A 14,476-nucleotide genomic window follows, 5' to 3' on the forward strand; every position below is an offset into this window, starting at 1 on the left:
ATATTTTGAGCATCTACTTGTGCCCGAGATATTGGGCTAAGTGTGAAGGATATAAAAACAAATAAGAGCAAATTCTACACCTCTCAACTGCTCCGTCCCCTGCTCTCAATATACTAAATTCTGAATTTTTCTTTATATGGTAAAAGGGGAAGTTTTCAAGGGAATAGTTCATACTAAAAAGTAATGAATTGGTAAATTTCAGTGGACATCAGTATTATTTTCTTTCCAATTACTGATTTTTACAGACAGGTGTGTTCTTTTTATTATACGTTACACTCAGCACTACCTTTAGTTAAAGATTACATTTTAGGCTGTTAGGAGTTAGTTCAAATGTGGGACAACTACACTAATTTAACAGAAATGTGTGGTAAAATAGATTTAAATTCCCATTTCATAAAAAGTTTCAACCTAATTCTGATAGCCCCAGCCAAGCATAGGCTGATTAAAATAAAAATAGTGTTGATGCTTACAGAGTGAATGGATCATTAAAAGTAATGACTGGGGTATCAACTTCGGATATGGGGTGGGGGGGGGAACTGAGAATAGTTTGATTTCTTCTGTCCATTTTCAACTTTTTAAATAGCTTTTGTTTTGTGTTTTCCCTACTACATGGAAGAGAGCTGCGTGGTTTTTATGACAACCTAGTGTTTGATTTTGTTTGCTTTTCATTTTTTAATTTAAAATTGGCAGTAAAATACAGAGTAGTTGCAACTATGAAAAGGAAAGGCAGCATTTTTCTTCACTATAAAACTGATTTCTTTTGTTTATAGAAACATCTTTCTCTGGAAGTCTGCATGCTTCAGTTTTTCTATGCTTATATTCAAAGGTAAGATAACTGATGTGGATCTCTCCTCATTTCATTTAGCAATGTATAAAGGTTAGGAAATATAGGAGAAAAGCACCTGAATTCTTTCAAGAAGTTGCTTATTTTTTTCCTTCTAAAACTAAAAGAACTAATAGTAGAAACAGAAAAACATTGTTTAAGGATATACTAATAAAGGTCATTGGTCTCTTAATGACCCAGTCATGCAAATCCTACAAACATGAACACCTAAGTGTATTAAAGATACACTGGACATTAAAACACTGAATTGTAAGCAAATCATTTAAATATGAATGAAAAGCTACATCCTACTCTTGAAACCATGCCTACTGCCACTAAATCCATTATTTTGATATAGGTGAACACATGGTAATCTAATCTGTTTTTAATGTTAGGAATGATGATATGAAAATATCTTCTTTTTGTGGTATTCCAGTTTTGCATTTAACTGACAACTGAACAGAAGTTAGTTGATTTGAGTTTTGATAAACTTCTTACTTAAGAACCTGAATCTTAATCCTCCCTTATAGGGTAGTTTCCATTTTAATCATCAAGCTTGGCAACAGTTTGTGATCTATGATTAACATTTATAAAGTTAGGTTAAACTGGTTATGATTTAGAGCAAGGACTGCCTAAAAGCTGAATTTAGATACATAGAGAGGAGTTAGGGTTAAGGTCAGCCAGAAACAGAGGTAATAATCTTAATTTCTCTAGAGATGATTGATATTCAGGATAGATTGACGGCTCTCCCTTAGATGAGATAGAGACTCATAGGTGAAGGAAAAAGAGCCAATATAAGAGAGATGTGGAGAGAATAGGATTGAGTAGGTAACTATGATTGCAGTAAATAAACTGAGATTTATTGCAGTTGTATTTTACTTTTGAGAGTCCATGTGATTAAAAATTGGTATTTCTATACAGCAGAATTCCTAGACTAATAATTTCCACTGGATATTTTCAGTGTGCTTGGTTTTCTTTTTATATATAATACTAGTAGAAAATATAAAACTTTTAGAAATGTTCTATCACAGTCTATAAAAATTCAGGAAATGTTTCAGAGAAAGTAGTAGGAAAATATGGCAAAGACTGGGGAAATATAGGGAAAATTAAGGTTGATGTTGGCTTTTTCTGTATACAGAAGCTATGTTTATCTTGCAGAATTCCAGTGCCCAATTTAGTGGATAGCTGGGCATCATTGTTGATACTCCTGAAAGACTCCATACAATTGAGCCTTCCAGCGCCAGGGCAGTTTCTTATACTTGGGTAAGCAATTTCACTTAAAAATATGATTTCAAATAAAAGAATAATGTTCATTGTCTGATTGCTGAATAACATGTTTTGGGTGACTGTGTGACCTCTACCTTCTCATAGGATTCTCAAGGTACAGAACTAGATGTATAATATGAGGCCAGTAAAAAAAAGGGGGGGAGGATTCGGAGGGAACATTGTGTGTTTATACACATGGAAAATGTAAATGTGCTAACATAAAGCTGTTGCAACCGTAGTCACTTAGGAGAAAGTGTGGGATTGAAAGGGGTAAGGGTGAGTAGGATGGCTGACGGGGAACTTCCTAGAGGAGGGTCATTTGAGTTCAGGGCCCTAAACATAAAAAGATTTGGAAGAGTCATTTTCTCTCTGTCATGTTGTTTCCTGATCTGTTAATAATGTGTGTGATTATTTGATAAATTCCGGTCACCCTTAACTGCATGCACCATGATGTCCTAGGCAATGTCTGTCTTTTGCTCTCCATTATTCTTGGTTCATAACATGTCCCTAAGAAGTATTTGCTCAGTGAATGGAGGTGGTAGGAGCAGAAAGCCTTTGCGCAGCAGGAAGGGGAAGGGTACGCTGGGCAAGGTACCTTGTCTGGTTTGGCTATGAAGTAGGGCACAGCAGTGGAATGGTGGGTGGATGAAAAGGGAGACGGGAGCTAGAAGGGGGAAGGATTTTGCATTTTCATTAAGAAGTTTGGTCTTGGGCAGGGGGTGGGAGTGATGGCAGGTTTTGAGGAGGGTCATGACTGGCAAGTTAACAGTAGAATGGATCAGAGGGAAAAGACGGACTAGGAATTGTTTCTAGTGGGAGGTAGCAAGTTTGTGTGCTGTGGATGGTGGGATTGAAACAACAAGACAAAAAAAGAAGGAAAGGGGGCCAGCAAAGGAGATAGAAAAGCAAACAGTGAAGCATCAGAAAGTTAGAAGAAAAACAGGTATATTCAATGTTCTAGAAGCAAAGAGAATTTAAGAGGGCATGGCTAACCCCTTCAGAGAGATTAAGGAAGATGATATAAGAGGCTGTATTTATTGATGATTTGGAGAGGATTGGTGATTTAGGAGAGAGGAGTTTGGTGAGACGATAAGCACAGCAAGGGTTAGAGTGAGAAAGTAAGTGTGGATTATTCTTTGAATGTGTGATCATGAGAAGAAAAAGAACTGACAAGGTAGCAGGAGGAAATGTGATTTGAAAGTCATCATTAATGGTAAGGAAGACCTGAGGATGTTGAGTAGTGAACAGCAAAGACTCTTCCTGGATTCAGATCCCATCTCCTTTACTTCTTTGCTGTATGGCCTTGGGCAGGTTATTAACCTCTCCATCTGTAAAATGGGGACGATAATAGTGCCCCCCTCATAAAGTTGTTACGAGGATTAAATGAGTTAATATTTGTTAAATTCCTAGAATAGTGCCTGGCCTATGATAAGTGTTATATAAGAGGAGAGTGCTAGACAGAAGATTGTAGAGAGAGTGGGGCTCCTTGATAGCACCAGGTTCCAGAGACAGCTGGGAGGGGATGGAGACCAGGGAATGGCAGGTGTAAGAGTGAGAAAGAAGGCTGCATTTTAAAAATTAATTTATTTATTTGGTTGTGTCAGGTCTTAGCTGCAGCAGGCGGGCTCCTTAGTTGCAGCATGCACGTGGGATCTAGTTCCCTGACCAGGGATCAAACCCGGGCCCCCTGCCTTGGGAGCGCGGAGTCTTAACCACGGCGCCACCAGGGAAGTCCTGCTGCATTTTCTCTAAGACTTTGCTACTCAGAGGTTGATCCTTCAACCAGCAGCACTGGAGTCACCTGGGAGCTTGTTAGAAATGTAGAGTCTCAACCTCCACCCCAGACCACCAGAATCAGAATCTGCATTTTAACAAGTGTCAAGTGATTTGAGTAAAGTTTGAAAAGGACTGCTTAAGACAGAAGAGGGGAAGGAAAGGGAATACACTTTTCTCCAACCTGGGTTACATTACCTCACACAGTCAACATGTTATCACGCTGAATGGATGTAAATTCAACCAAGTGCAAAGAACTTTGACCTTCTGTTCAACCTCTGTAGCTCTGATGGTAATTTTATTTTTGGCTGCATTGGGTCTTCATTGCTGTGCGCGGGCTTTCTCTAGTTGAGGCGAGCGGGGGCTACTCTTCGTCGCGGTGCGCAGGCTTCTCATTGCAGTGGCTTCTCTTGTTGTGGAGCACAGGCTCTAGGCGCGCGGGCTTCAGTAGTTGTGGCTCGTGGGCCCTAGAGCGCAGGATTAGTAGCTGTGGCTCACGGGCTTAGTTGCTAGTTGCTCCGCGGCATGTGGGATCTTCCCGGACCAGGGCTCGAACCCATGTCCCCTGCATTGGCAGGTGGATTCTTAACCACTGCGCCACCAGGGAAGCCCTCTGATGGTGATTTTAAATGGGTAGTTGTCGGGATCTATATACACAGACTTAGCTTCTCTGTTGTCCTTAAGGGAACTGGTGATTCTGGTTTGGCAACCAGTGGTCTAGAAAATTTTGAAGTGGAGGGGAGGGAAAGTGAGGGCTCTTTAGTAAAATGGCCTCAAGTGTTCTGGTAAATGTAGGAGTGTAGTCTTCCACCAGGAAGCAGAGAAGGGGTGGAGAGACAGTGATGAGAGCTGGAGGAGAGTAGATCAGCCTGTAGAAGCTGAGTAACACTGGGAGCCCAGCCGGGCCACAGCGAGCTAGCAATCCTGCTCAGGAACCTCAGGGGTCACGATGATCCCTAGACCCTCGTGCTGTCTATTTTCTAAACCAAAAAGCTGAAGGAGTTTTAGCCATTGAAGGTGTAATGAAAAGAGCAGTGGACTCAATGTCTGCAATTCCTGGATCAAAGATTAAGATAACTAGTGTGTATGATAATTTTTAGTGATGACAGATAACGGTAAACACTGGAACTCAAACAACATTCTCGTAAAGATTTCTGATTCTTATCTTCTGATCTCTAGTTCTAACCCTCATCTCTGGCACCCTGGGTACATCAGTAAACTTCTCCAACACTATTTTCCCATCTGTCAAGAATAACAGTACCTGCCTTACCTACCTCTGAATTGTTCTAAGGCTCAAAGAGGGAATATGGACAGTTCTTTGAATCATCACCAAATATCCTGCTGGCTGATTTCATTAAAAATTAAGGCCATCTATTATGACTTGTAGCTTCTCCCCCACGAGATTTTACTGTTTCCTCACCTGTTTTTTTCTTCCTTTCTTGTTTCTCAGATAATGGAGGATCCTACCTCCTTCTCAATGTGTGTATCTTCTGAGTGTTTAAACTAAAAGTTGGACATTTTCCGTTATACTAGAAAATTCCCTATTTAAATTTCTGGTGGCTTATTTTTTTTCCCCAACCATTCCACTGATCCTCTAAAAATTCCTAATTATAAAATAGAAATTGATATGATTGCTCTTCAATATCACTTTTCATATTAGTTTGGAAATAATTATGCATATAATTTATCTTAATAAAAGCAAGTCAAGGTAAATATTGAGTGGAATTTTAGCAAACAATGGAAATGGATTTTTTTCCATTCATGAAGTATTTTTAATCTTTTATACCTGTCTATCTATACACACACACACACACACACACACACACACACACACACACACACACACACACAAGAAACCATTTTTATATTACAGTTTAAGATTGGTGGGATTTGGGGTATTTTTAAAATTTTTTGTTGATGTATAAAACACATACAGAAAACATACAGATTATAAGTATACAACTCCACAAGTTATTATGAAGTGAACATACCAACTGTTCAACCACAAACCTAAATTAAGAAATAAGACATCATATGTCCCCTCAGGTCCCCTCCCAATTACTGTCCTTTCCCTTTGCCCCAAGATAACCGCTGTTCTGACTTCTAACAACACAGATAAATTTTGTCTTGTTTTGAATAATAATTATACATAAATATTTTATTTTGTGTCTACTTCTTTCACACAACATATGTTTATGAAATTTATCCACGTAATTTCATGTAGCTATAATTTATTCCTTTGCATTGCTGTTTAGTGTTTCATTGTATGAATATGCCACAATTTATCTCTTCTGTTGCTGGACATTTGGGTTCTTTCCTGTTTTGGATTTTACAGATAATGCTGTTATAAACATCCTTGTACAGGTCTTTCATGCATATGTTTATGCATTTCACCTGAGTCATAGGATATCCATATATACATACATTCATTACACATATAAAATAGAAATTCAGGCCACAAAACCACTTGCTCACTGTGAAAAATTAGATTGCATCACTTTCTTTACACTGATATTTCCTGTTTGTTTTTTCCTTTGGTCCTTTTAGGGTTTTGAATGAGTTTATTATGAAAAACCCTAGTTTGGAAAATAAAAAAGACCAAAGAGACCTCCAGGTAAGTCATTCTGAATTGAGAGCTGTTGCCCAAACTCTGTGTTTCTCAGTACCTCAGGTCTAAAATGGGGAAGTCAGATAAGATCATCTGTGAAGTTTTGTGTGTGAGCCTGTGTACATACATAGATATCATGGGTTATCCTTGTTTCTTCAGGATGTGACTCATAAAATAGTGGATGCGATCGGTGCAATCGCTGGTTCTTCTTTGGAACAGACAACGTGGCTGCGGCGAAATCTTGAAGTTAAACCTTCTCCCAAAATAATGGTAGATGGAACCAATTTGGAATCTGATGTTGAAGGTATTGATCTCAGACATTTAAGTTTATATTGGTAGGCATCTATTCACTGAGAATTTATTGCAGTCAGCACTGTAGGTACAGTCAAATCGTCTCTTTTCTTGTGTTTAGCAGGTAGCTTTTTTCAGTGGGAAAAAAACCTAACCATATCTTTACCTGTCTTTTCTCTTGCTTATTAGATATGTTATCACCTGCAATGGAAACCTCAAACATAACTCCTTCTGTATATAGTGTCCATGCATTGACATTACTCTCTGAGGTAAACAAACATCATCGGGTTTTTTCACATGAACTTTCAAGTAAACAGTTTCACAATTAAATATTAGCAAGTAATTCTTACAGAGAAGATTTTAATTTGAAAAACTGTTTTGTACTTCAAGAAATCACTATGTAAAATAAAGTTTTGACTTTGTATTCAGATTAGTAGTTTGTTAAATATTAGTGATAATAACTTTAGATATTGCTCCCCACCATGCACTGTTTTTTAAAAGTGTACTTTTTAAAAATGGTTAAGTGCTTTTGTATCACAGTATGGTAGGGAAGGGTGGAGGTGGTATAATGATGCTTGCCACTACAAAGTATTTACAGTTTACCAAACATTTTTATATACATCCTCTGACACGCTCTTTTTTAATACCCTGTTATCAGGTCATTTTTGTTTCCCCTTTACAGATGTGGGTACTGAGCCTCACAGAGATTAGAACAGTATGACTAAGACCAAATTGACAGAGTTGCAGCTCAATTCATGTGGTTGGATTTTTCCCAAGCCACCTCGTAACTCAGTCAGGGAAAGAGAATACTGAGTTTCTAGTCTTAAATTTGCTGTTTACTCACTGTCACATTGGAAGGTTCTTAACCTCTCTTTTTCTCTTCTTCCCTGTCTTGGTTAGAAATAGTAAAATTTGCCCATATTTATATCCTATAGTTATAATGGAAAAAAACGCAAATTGTGGCAGAAACCATTCATGTAAGAATGGCTTAGGGAGATTTGATTTCAGGTTTTTCTAATTTTAAGGTATTCTAGGTTTTCTTACAGACTGAAAACCACCTCTAAGTGCTGTCAGTTTCAGCTCTCAGATTATACGTTCCATTTCATTTCTTACTTTTTTTAGGTTTTGGCTCATCTTTTGGATATGGTTTTCTACAGTGATGAAAAAGAACGGGTTATTCCTTTACTTGTAAATATTATGCATTATGTTGTGCCCTACCTCCGAAATCACAGGTACTATTATTATTTAACTAGATGTGTTAGTTAACTCATACTCTGTTAAAAATAAATTGTGTTCCTTTATTGCCATTTTTGGAATTACCACAAAATGACTTTATTTTTACCTTGAATTATAGTGATAAAAAAAAATTATTTCTCTTATAGTGCTTTCTATTTCCCATCAGTGCTTTAGGTAAATGTGAACACTTAGGTATAATGTAATATGATGATTAAAGTTATACCATACAGGTTAAAGTGGTCTTCCTTCCTCCTAGTGCACATAACGCCCCTAGTTATCGAGCCTGCGTCCAGCTGCTTAGCAGCCTTAGTGGGTATCAGTACACACGGAGAGCCTGGAAAAAAGAAGCCTTTGACCTCTTTATGGATCCCACCTTCTTTCAGATGGATGCCTCTTGTGTTAATCAGTAAGTCATCTTGCTTCTATTCAACATGATAATGCACCTCACAAAGTCTGTTGAAAACTACCATCTGCAAAGTAGAACACTTTTTTAATAATAATAAACAACAACAAAATCTTATTTACATATCATAATCCTTGTCTCTTTCAGTTGGAGAGCAATTATGGACAATCTGATGACACATGATAAGACGACATTTAGAGATTTGATGAGTGAGTATTGTGGGGTGACAACCTAAGCAGTGTCTTTCCTATACAGGATCCATTCGTATTTACTTTGCTCTTTTCTAGAAACTGTTGAATTAGCTCTTTGTCAAGTTATACTTAGTACCCGATAGGAACATAATGTTAAAACTTAAAAAGGACAACATAGTTGATAAATAATAAGTAAAACTATTTGGCCATGTCAAATTTGTCTCCAGACTGTTTCCTCAGCACATAACGTAGAACATGGCACTCAGTAATCATTGAACGAATGAAGGACTGACAGGTAGGGAGGCCGAGAAAGGCAGGCAATAGGAACAAACCTAGCAAACAACTCCCTCTAAATCCTGGGGCTCTGGGGACTTCCCTGGCGGTCCAGTGGTTAAGATTCCGAGCTTCCGTTGCAGGGAGCACGAGTTCAATCCCTGGTCGGGGAACTAAGATCCCACACGCTGCATGGCTCAGCCAAAAAAAGAGTCCTGGGGCTGTGTTTATCTTCTCGGAAGGAAGAAAGAGAGGGGCCAGGAAGGCCAGAATCGCTCCCCACCCCACTTCTTCTCCATCTTACTGGCTTATATATTAGGTTTCCTCATAGTATCTAATCTGGAAAAAAAAGGTTTTCTTGGTTTTTTTAAAGTTTGAAAGTTATTAAACTAATGACCTCAAATAGCAGTGAAGCTGGATGAATCTGTAGAATTTCTTGTCAGTTCTTAACCCAAGCTGCAGTTTCCCCCTCCGGAAAAGGGACAGCGTATTCTCTCTAGTCTTCACAGGTTTGTTTTAAGGTTCAGATTCATCTATTTAACAGTTATTTATTAAAAGACCAAAATGGGCCAGACATTATGCTCACCTTAATCCAATAGATAAGATTATTTGACAGTAGGTAAGAAGTTGTGAAGGAAATAGGGTGATACGATAGATTTTAAATAACAGCTCAAGAGTTCATATTTGATGTGAAACTAAAGAAACCAACCATGAGAAGGCCTAGGGACAGAGTATTCCGGGAATAAGGGACAAAAATAATAAAGGTCTCAGGGTAGGAACAAGCTCAGTGAATTCAAGGAAGAGCAAGCAAGACAGTGTGCCTGCAGAAGAGGGAATGGGGGTGAGTACAAGACGTGAGGAAGGAGAGCTAGGTAGGCTAGGCCTGGCCAGGCCAGAAATTTTTAAAGCAATGAGAAGGATTTCGGCAGATGGCCTAAAATAATAAACGGTTTTATAAAATGGCATTGTTAGTGATTTTACCTTCTGAAACCTACAGCTCTAAATTTTTTTCTCTCTCCACATTGCAATTCCCACCCCTTGGTCTTTGGCTTGTATATGCTAGATCTGTTTGCCAGTCCTTCTGCCTCGGAGAGGAGCCCCAGGTCCTCTACTCTCAGGTCCTCTCTCCCGGATGTCATAGGGTCTAGACATTCTTAAAAACAAAAAGCAGAATCATCTTTTTTCAAATCGCCTGATGACTATATCACAGCCTCTCTCACTTGCTTTTTTTTTTTTCTTCCAGCTCGTGTAGCTGTGGCTCAAAGCAGTTCACTTAATCTCTTTGCAAACCGTGATGTGGAGCTAGAGCAGAGAGCCATGCTTCTGAAAAGATTAGCATTTGCTATTTTTAGCAGTGAAATTGACCAGTATCAGAAATATCTTCCAGATATACAAGGTAAATAGTGGAAAACTATTTTCTCTATTTTCCAAATATTTTGGTTCCTTAGAAATTACCTTCCATAAGTTGTAAGTTGGGGTGAAATATATGAAGTGTTGGTAGATGGAGAATGTTGTTGAATTAGAAATTTGTTCTATTGAAACGACAAAAGTTATCATCACCAGTATGTAAAAGAAATCAAACACTGAGTTTATAGGACTTGCCTAAACATGGTCTCCATTTTATTGTTTGGGTCAAATTTCCTAGGAATTCATGTTTGAGAATGAGGTGTAAGACTGTTTTACTGCAGACAGGCATATTAGTGGGTTTTTTTGTTGTGGATGAGAGGTTATGCACCTTTAAAGGAGGGGTCTGAAATAGAGGCGTAGCCTCTATTTTAGCTAGAAGTAGGTGGAGATCTAGAGTTTGGGGCCAGGGTAGGGGGTTGTGTAAGGTTTTTGATAACCTTCATCAGATGGGTTTGGTGGCTCTCTGTGTCCTGAAGGGTATCAGGGCAGTCATCGCCCTGTGCCACCAAATGGCTCCATGATGGGAGTGAACTTGCCCCAGGCAGTATTGTTTGCTGCTGAGTCAGTGTGCTTGTACAGCAGCCAGCCTCAGCAGGCCGTGCGGGGACGGGGTTGGGGATGACAGCTGTCATCTCTTTACTGAGATTATTTCTCTCTCTCAGAAGATAAGTGACTCCTCCTTTTCTAACCCTTTATACCTAATGTCCAGTGTGCAACATGCACACTATTTGTCCTGTGATTTTTTTTTAAAGTCGACTAGATCGGTGCTACTCAAAGTGTGGTCCATGGACCAGTATCAGTCTGTTATTCCATCCATGATAAGTTCAGAAATGTAGAGTAAGCATTTTAAGCCTTTATAGCAATGTGATAGAATCTGTTGAATCTAGCGATAAGAACATGGCGTTGTATTTTATTTATCTTTTTTTAATTTGATTTTTTTCTAGTAATTCATTTTTATTATATTTTATGAAAGTATCGATCTGCAACAGACTGGAAATTATTTAAAAAGTTGATCATCATAGATAGTTTGAGAAGTACTGAACTAGATTATATAGAAAAGTTTATATGAAAATGATTCTATTTTGATATTGAAAATATACTGTATTTCTTTCAGAGAGATTGGTTGAGAGTCTCCGTTTGCCCCAGGTGCCAACTCTTCACTCTCAAGTGTTCCTGTTCTTCAGAGTGTTACTTTTAAGAATGTCTCCACAACATCTTACCTCACTCTGGCCTACCATGATCACAGAACTTGTGAGTTAATTTTAATTCAATTAGGTAATAAATCTAAATTATAAAACAATGTGACAAGCACCAACATGCTTACTGTATAAAAACTAATCTTGGAAGAGAACTGAACTCTAGTTAAGCCTGTTACTGAAAATTTGTACAGATGAAAATAGCAAACAAGTCAGATTCTGTCTCCATACAGCTTAAATTTTGAAATATGCAACATTAGCAATTATTAGCTCCTTGCGAATCATGACCTCTTCTGATCTGGTTTAGTTCATTCTCAACTACACCAAAGTTTTAACTTTGTCCTGGCTGCCAGGCCTGGTTCCTGCCTTTTGCAGCACCTTGAGAGTGATTAGAGATGGTTTAGCTAGATTTAGATGGCCTGACATAGGGCGTGTGTCACTCTTGAAGTGCAGCACTTACCCAGGTAAGCTGCTTCAGAGAGACTCTGACAAGATTTTGTAAACCCCCAAACAATAAAACCTTCCTGAGTCCCACTACACCAGTCCGTTCCCCTCCCAAACCATACCCTGTCGCCCTCATCTGAACAACGTGGGGAGCTGGGGAAAGAGATGAGAAAGGAAAGGGACAGGAATCTGTAACTCCGAAAACCCAGCATTATAACTTCCCCACAAAGAAATTGGCTTTAATATTTTTCCTTTTTTAATAACTGTATCTCTGTTCCATATCACCAAATAAGACCATGCTTTCATCTCACCTCTGCCAAATTAGTAGCAAGGCTCTGTGCTGAATTTTCAGTTTTACTTTTAGAAACTAAGTATAATTTAAAGATCCTAAAGTTGTATCATAAAATCTGTATTTGGATTAATGAAAATATAGCCTAAAGATAACTTGAAAGAAGGATTATATAAACATTTGACACTTTTTCCATGGTCTTCAGGTACAGGTATTTTTACTGATGGAGCAGGAACTCACTGCTGATGAAGACATTTCACGGTAATATGTAATTCATTTTGATTTAGTCTTGTCAGTGTGTAGTATCCTAAAATCATCCAGAATGTTACTTTACAACTAGGAGGGTATAGACACTATTTTATCTGAACACTTTATGTATTTAGTCCATTATTATCCAATTGATCATATTTGGATATAATACAGTTTCATGTATTCCTTAGGTATTTTAGACTGAATTAAACTATCAACATGTGTCTTTGGCCTCTAGACACAAATTTAGTTTAAAGCAAAGCAATACTGTTTCAGCTATGTGAGCAGTATTGGTTTTAGTAGGTCAGATCTTTTTCCTGAAACATTCAGCAAAACCTATTATGGCAGGTAACCTGTAACTAAGGTATACAAATGTCCATATCTTCCAGGATGATCTCAATTTAATGTACTAAAATTTGGGGGTTTTTTTAGCAGAAGCAGTTTATTAATATGTGACTAAATATAATTTATTTTTATTTAGGAATTTTTGTACAAATAAGTTTATAAATTAAGAAGTTCCTTTAACACTGTGTGTCTTGAATATATTTTACTCTTCTTTAATCCTAGGTTTATAAAAGAGAGTCCCCTATACTAATAACTGTGTTGATGATTATAGAAAGTTTCCCTCCCACCATCCTTGCAGAAGGACACTGAGTAGTAGGGAGGCCTCTTGGTTTTACAGCTTGTATTTTTATACTTCTCGAGTATAACAAGTTATTCTCTACTATTTTTACATTCTTAAAATTTAAAGAAGAAAAATTAATTTTTGATTTGAGAACAGTAATATTAACTTAGTCATGAACTTGCTTAGCAATTTACTGGTACATTTATCAGAATGATTATGAAAAATATTAGCTGGCATTTTGAGATTTTCCAGGAATTACCTGTTAGTAAGTGGGTCCAACTGCTGACAGCACCGTCTCCTGCTTATAGGACTTCAGGCCCCTCTGTGGCTGGTCTGGAGACGACCTACACAGGAGGTAATGGCTTTTCTACTTCATATAACAGCCAGCGGTGGTTAAACCTCTATCTTTCTGCTTGCAAATTCTTGGATTTGGCTCTGGCATTGCCCTCCGAAAATCTTCCTCAGTTTCAGATGTAAGTAAAAGTAAGGATATTAAATGGATATTTTTGAAATGCATTTGCTTTGGTTGGTGACATCTAAGATAAAGTTTTTTGTGTAAGTTGAAGTATTCATAATTTTTATTAAAATGTCATTGTTTTGGCAGGAGGATGGTAGGGCAACAGTTGTTGGAAGGTATCAGAAATGGTTGTTGTGGGTATATTCAGACTGACAGACCATTCAGTCAACAAGTTGAGTAGGCAGCACACGTGAGGCAGGGGATACATGACTTAAGAGCTTCAAGTCCAGTGTAGGAGACACGCCGTTAAACACACCCTGGGTGTTCTGAGAGCAGCCGTGCAGGATGCTGTGAGGCCACACAGCGGAGACCCCTCCGGGCTCTAGGGGTCAGAGCAGGCCTGGGGGGAGTTTTACACTGAGGAGGTGGGGTGATGGTTGGGGGAGGCGGGGGTGAAGAGCTAGAGGTTGGATGGCCCTGGTGTGTCTGCAGTGTTGAAAGGTCAGTATTGCTGGAGCAGCATGTTGAGATATGAGGCTGGAAAGGGCCCGAGTTACATAAGGACTTAGAAGCTATATTCAAGAACTTGGACTTGAACTAAGGACAGTGGGAAGCTGCTGAAGCATGAATTTTAAGGAATGAAGTGATGCTATCAGTCTTGTATTTCAGAAATTTTACTTTGGCTGTGCAGCTTGGAGAAAGGATGGGAGGTGGGCAAGACTGGAAACAAGGAGGCTCTTCTTTCAGATGATAGTGAATTGAACTAGAAATGGCAGAGGGGAATAGGGAGAAAATTAATGTAAGTTAAATGCCTTGTTCATAAGTGCTCAAAAGTATTTACTTATGATTTTTCATATTTAAATTTTTAAAATAATAGGCAAACTATATAAGATTGCTTTATCACTATGTAGCTAATTTGAGAATTTATCCACATGATCAAATATG

The 14,476-nt window shown here is 38.3% G+C and overlaps 1 protein-coding gene across 13 annotated transcripts in view; it reads left to right on the forward strand.

The window, feature by feature from the left end:
* DOP1A (DOP1 leucine zipper like protein A) overlaps positions 1 to 14,476 on the forward strand; it is a 114,171-nt gene that overhangs the window by 94,309 nt on the left and 5,386 nt on the right. For 8 of the 13 annotated variants that reach the window (XM_082405824.1, XM_082405830.1, XM_082405831.1 and 5 more), the window contains 12 exons: positions 771 to 826; positions 1,982 to 2,086; positions 6,410 to 6,476; positions 6,630 to 6,774; positions 6,951 to 7,030; positions 7,884 to 7,993; positions 8,254 to 8,403; positions 8,548 to 8,609; positions 10,108 to 10,260; positions 11,386 to 11,522; positions 12,406 to 12,461; positions 13,383 to 13,547. In XM_082405824.1, coding sequence (XP_082261950.1) covers positions 771 to 826; positions 1,982 to 2,086; positions 6,410 to 6,476; positions 6,630 to 6,774; positions 6,951 to 7,030; positions 7,884 to 7,993; positions 8,254 to 8,403; positions 8,548 to 8,609; positions 10,108 to 10,260; positions 11,386 to 11,522; positions 12,406 to 12,461; positions 13,383 to 13,547 — 1,286 coding nt within the window. Of the gene's footprint in view, positions 1 to 770; positions 827 to 1,981; positions 2,087 to 6,409; positions 6,477 to 6,629; positions 6,775 to 6,950; positions 7,031 to 7,883; positions 7,994 to 8,253; positions 8,404 to 8,547; positions 8,610 to 10,107; positions 10,261 to 11,385; positions 11,523 to 12,405; positions 12,462 to 13,326; positions 13,548 to 14,476 lie in introns of those variants that run through there. The other 5 variants (XM_082405825.1, XM_082405826.1, XM_082405827.1 and 2 more) reach the window with 4 other exon arrangements.

The sequence above is a fragment of the Balaenoptera borealis genome (genome assembly GCF_965194805.1).
Source record: "Balaenoptera borealis genome assembly, chromosome: 9".
Taxonomy (NCBI): domain Eukaryota; kingdom Metazoa; phylum Chordata; class Mammalia; order Artiodactyla; family Balaenopteridae; genus Balaenoptera; species Balaenoptera borealis.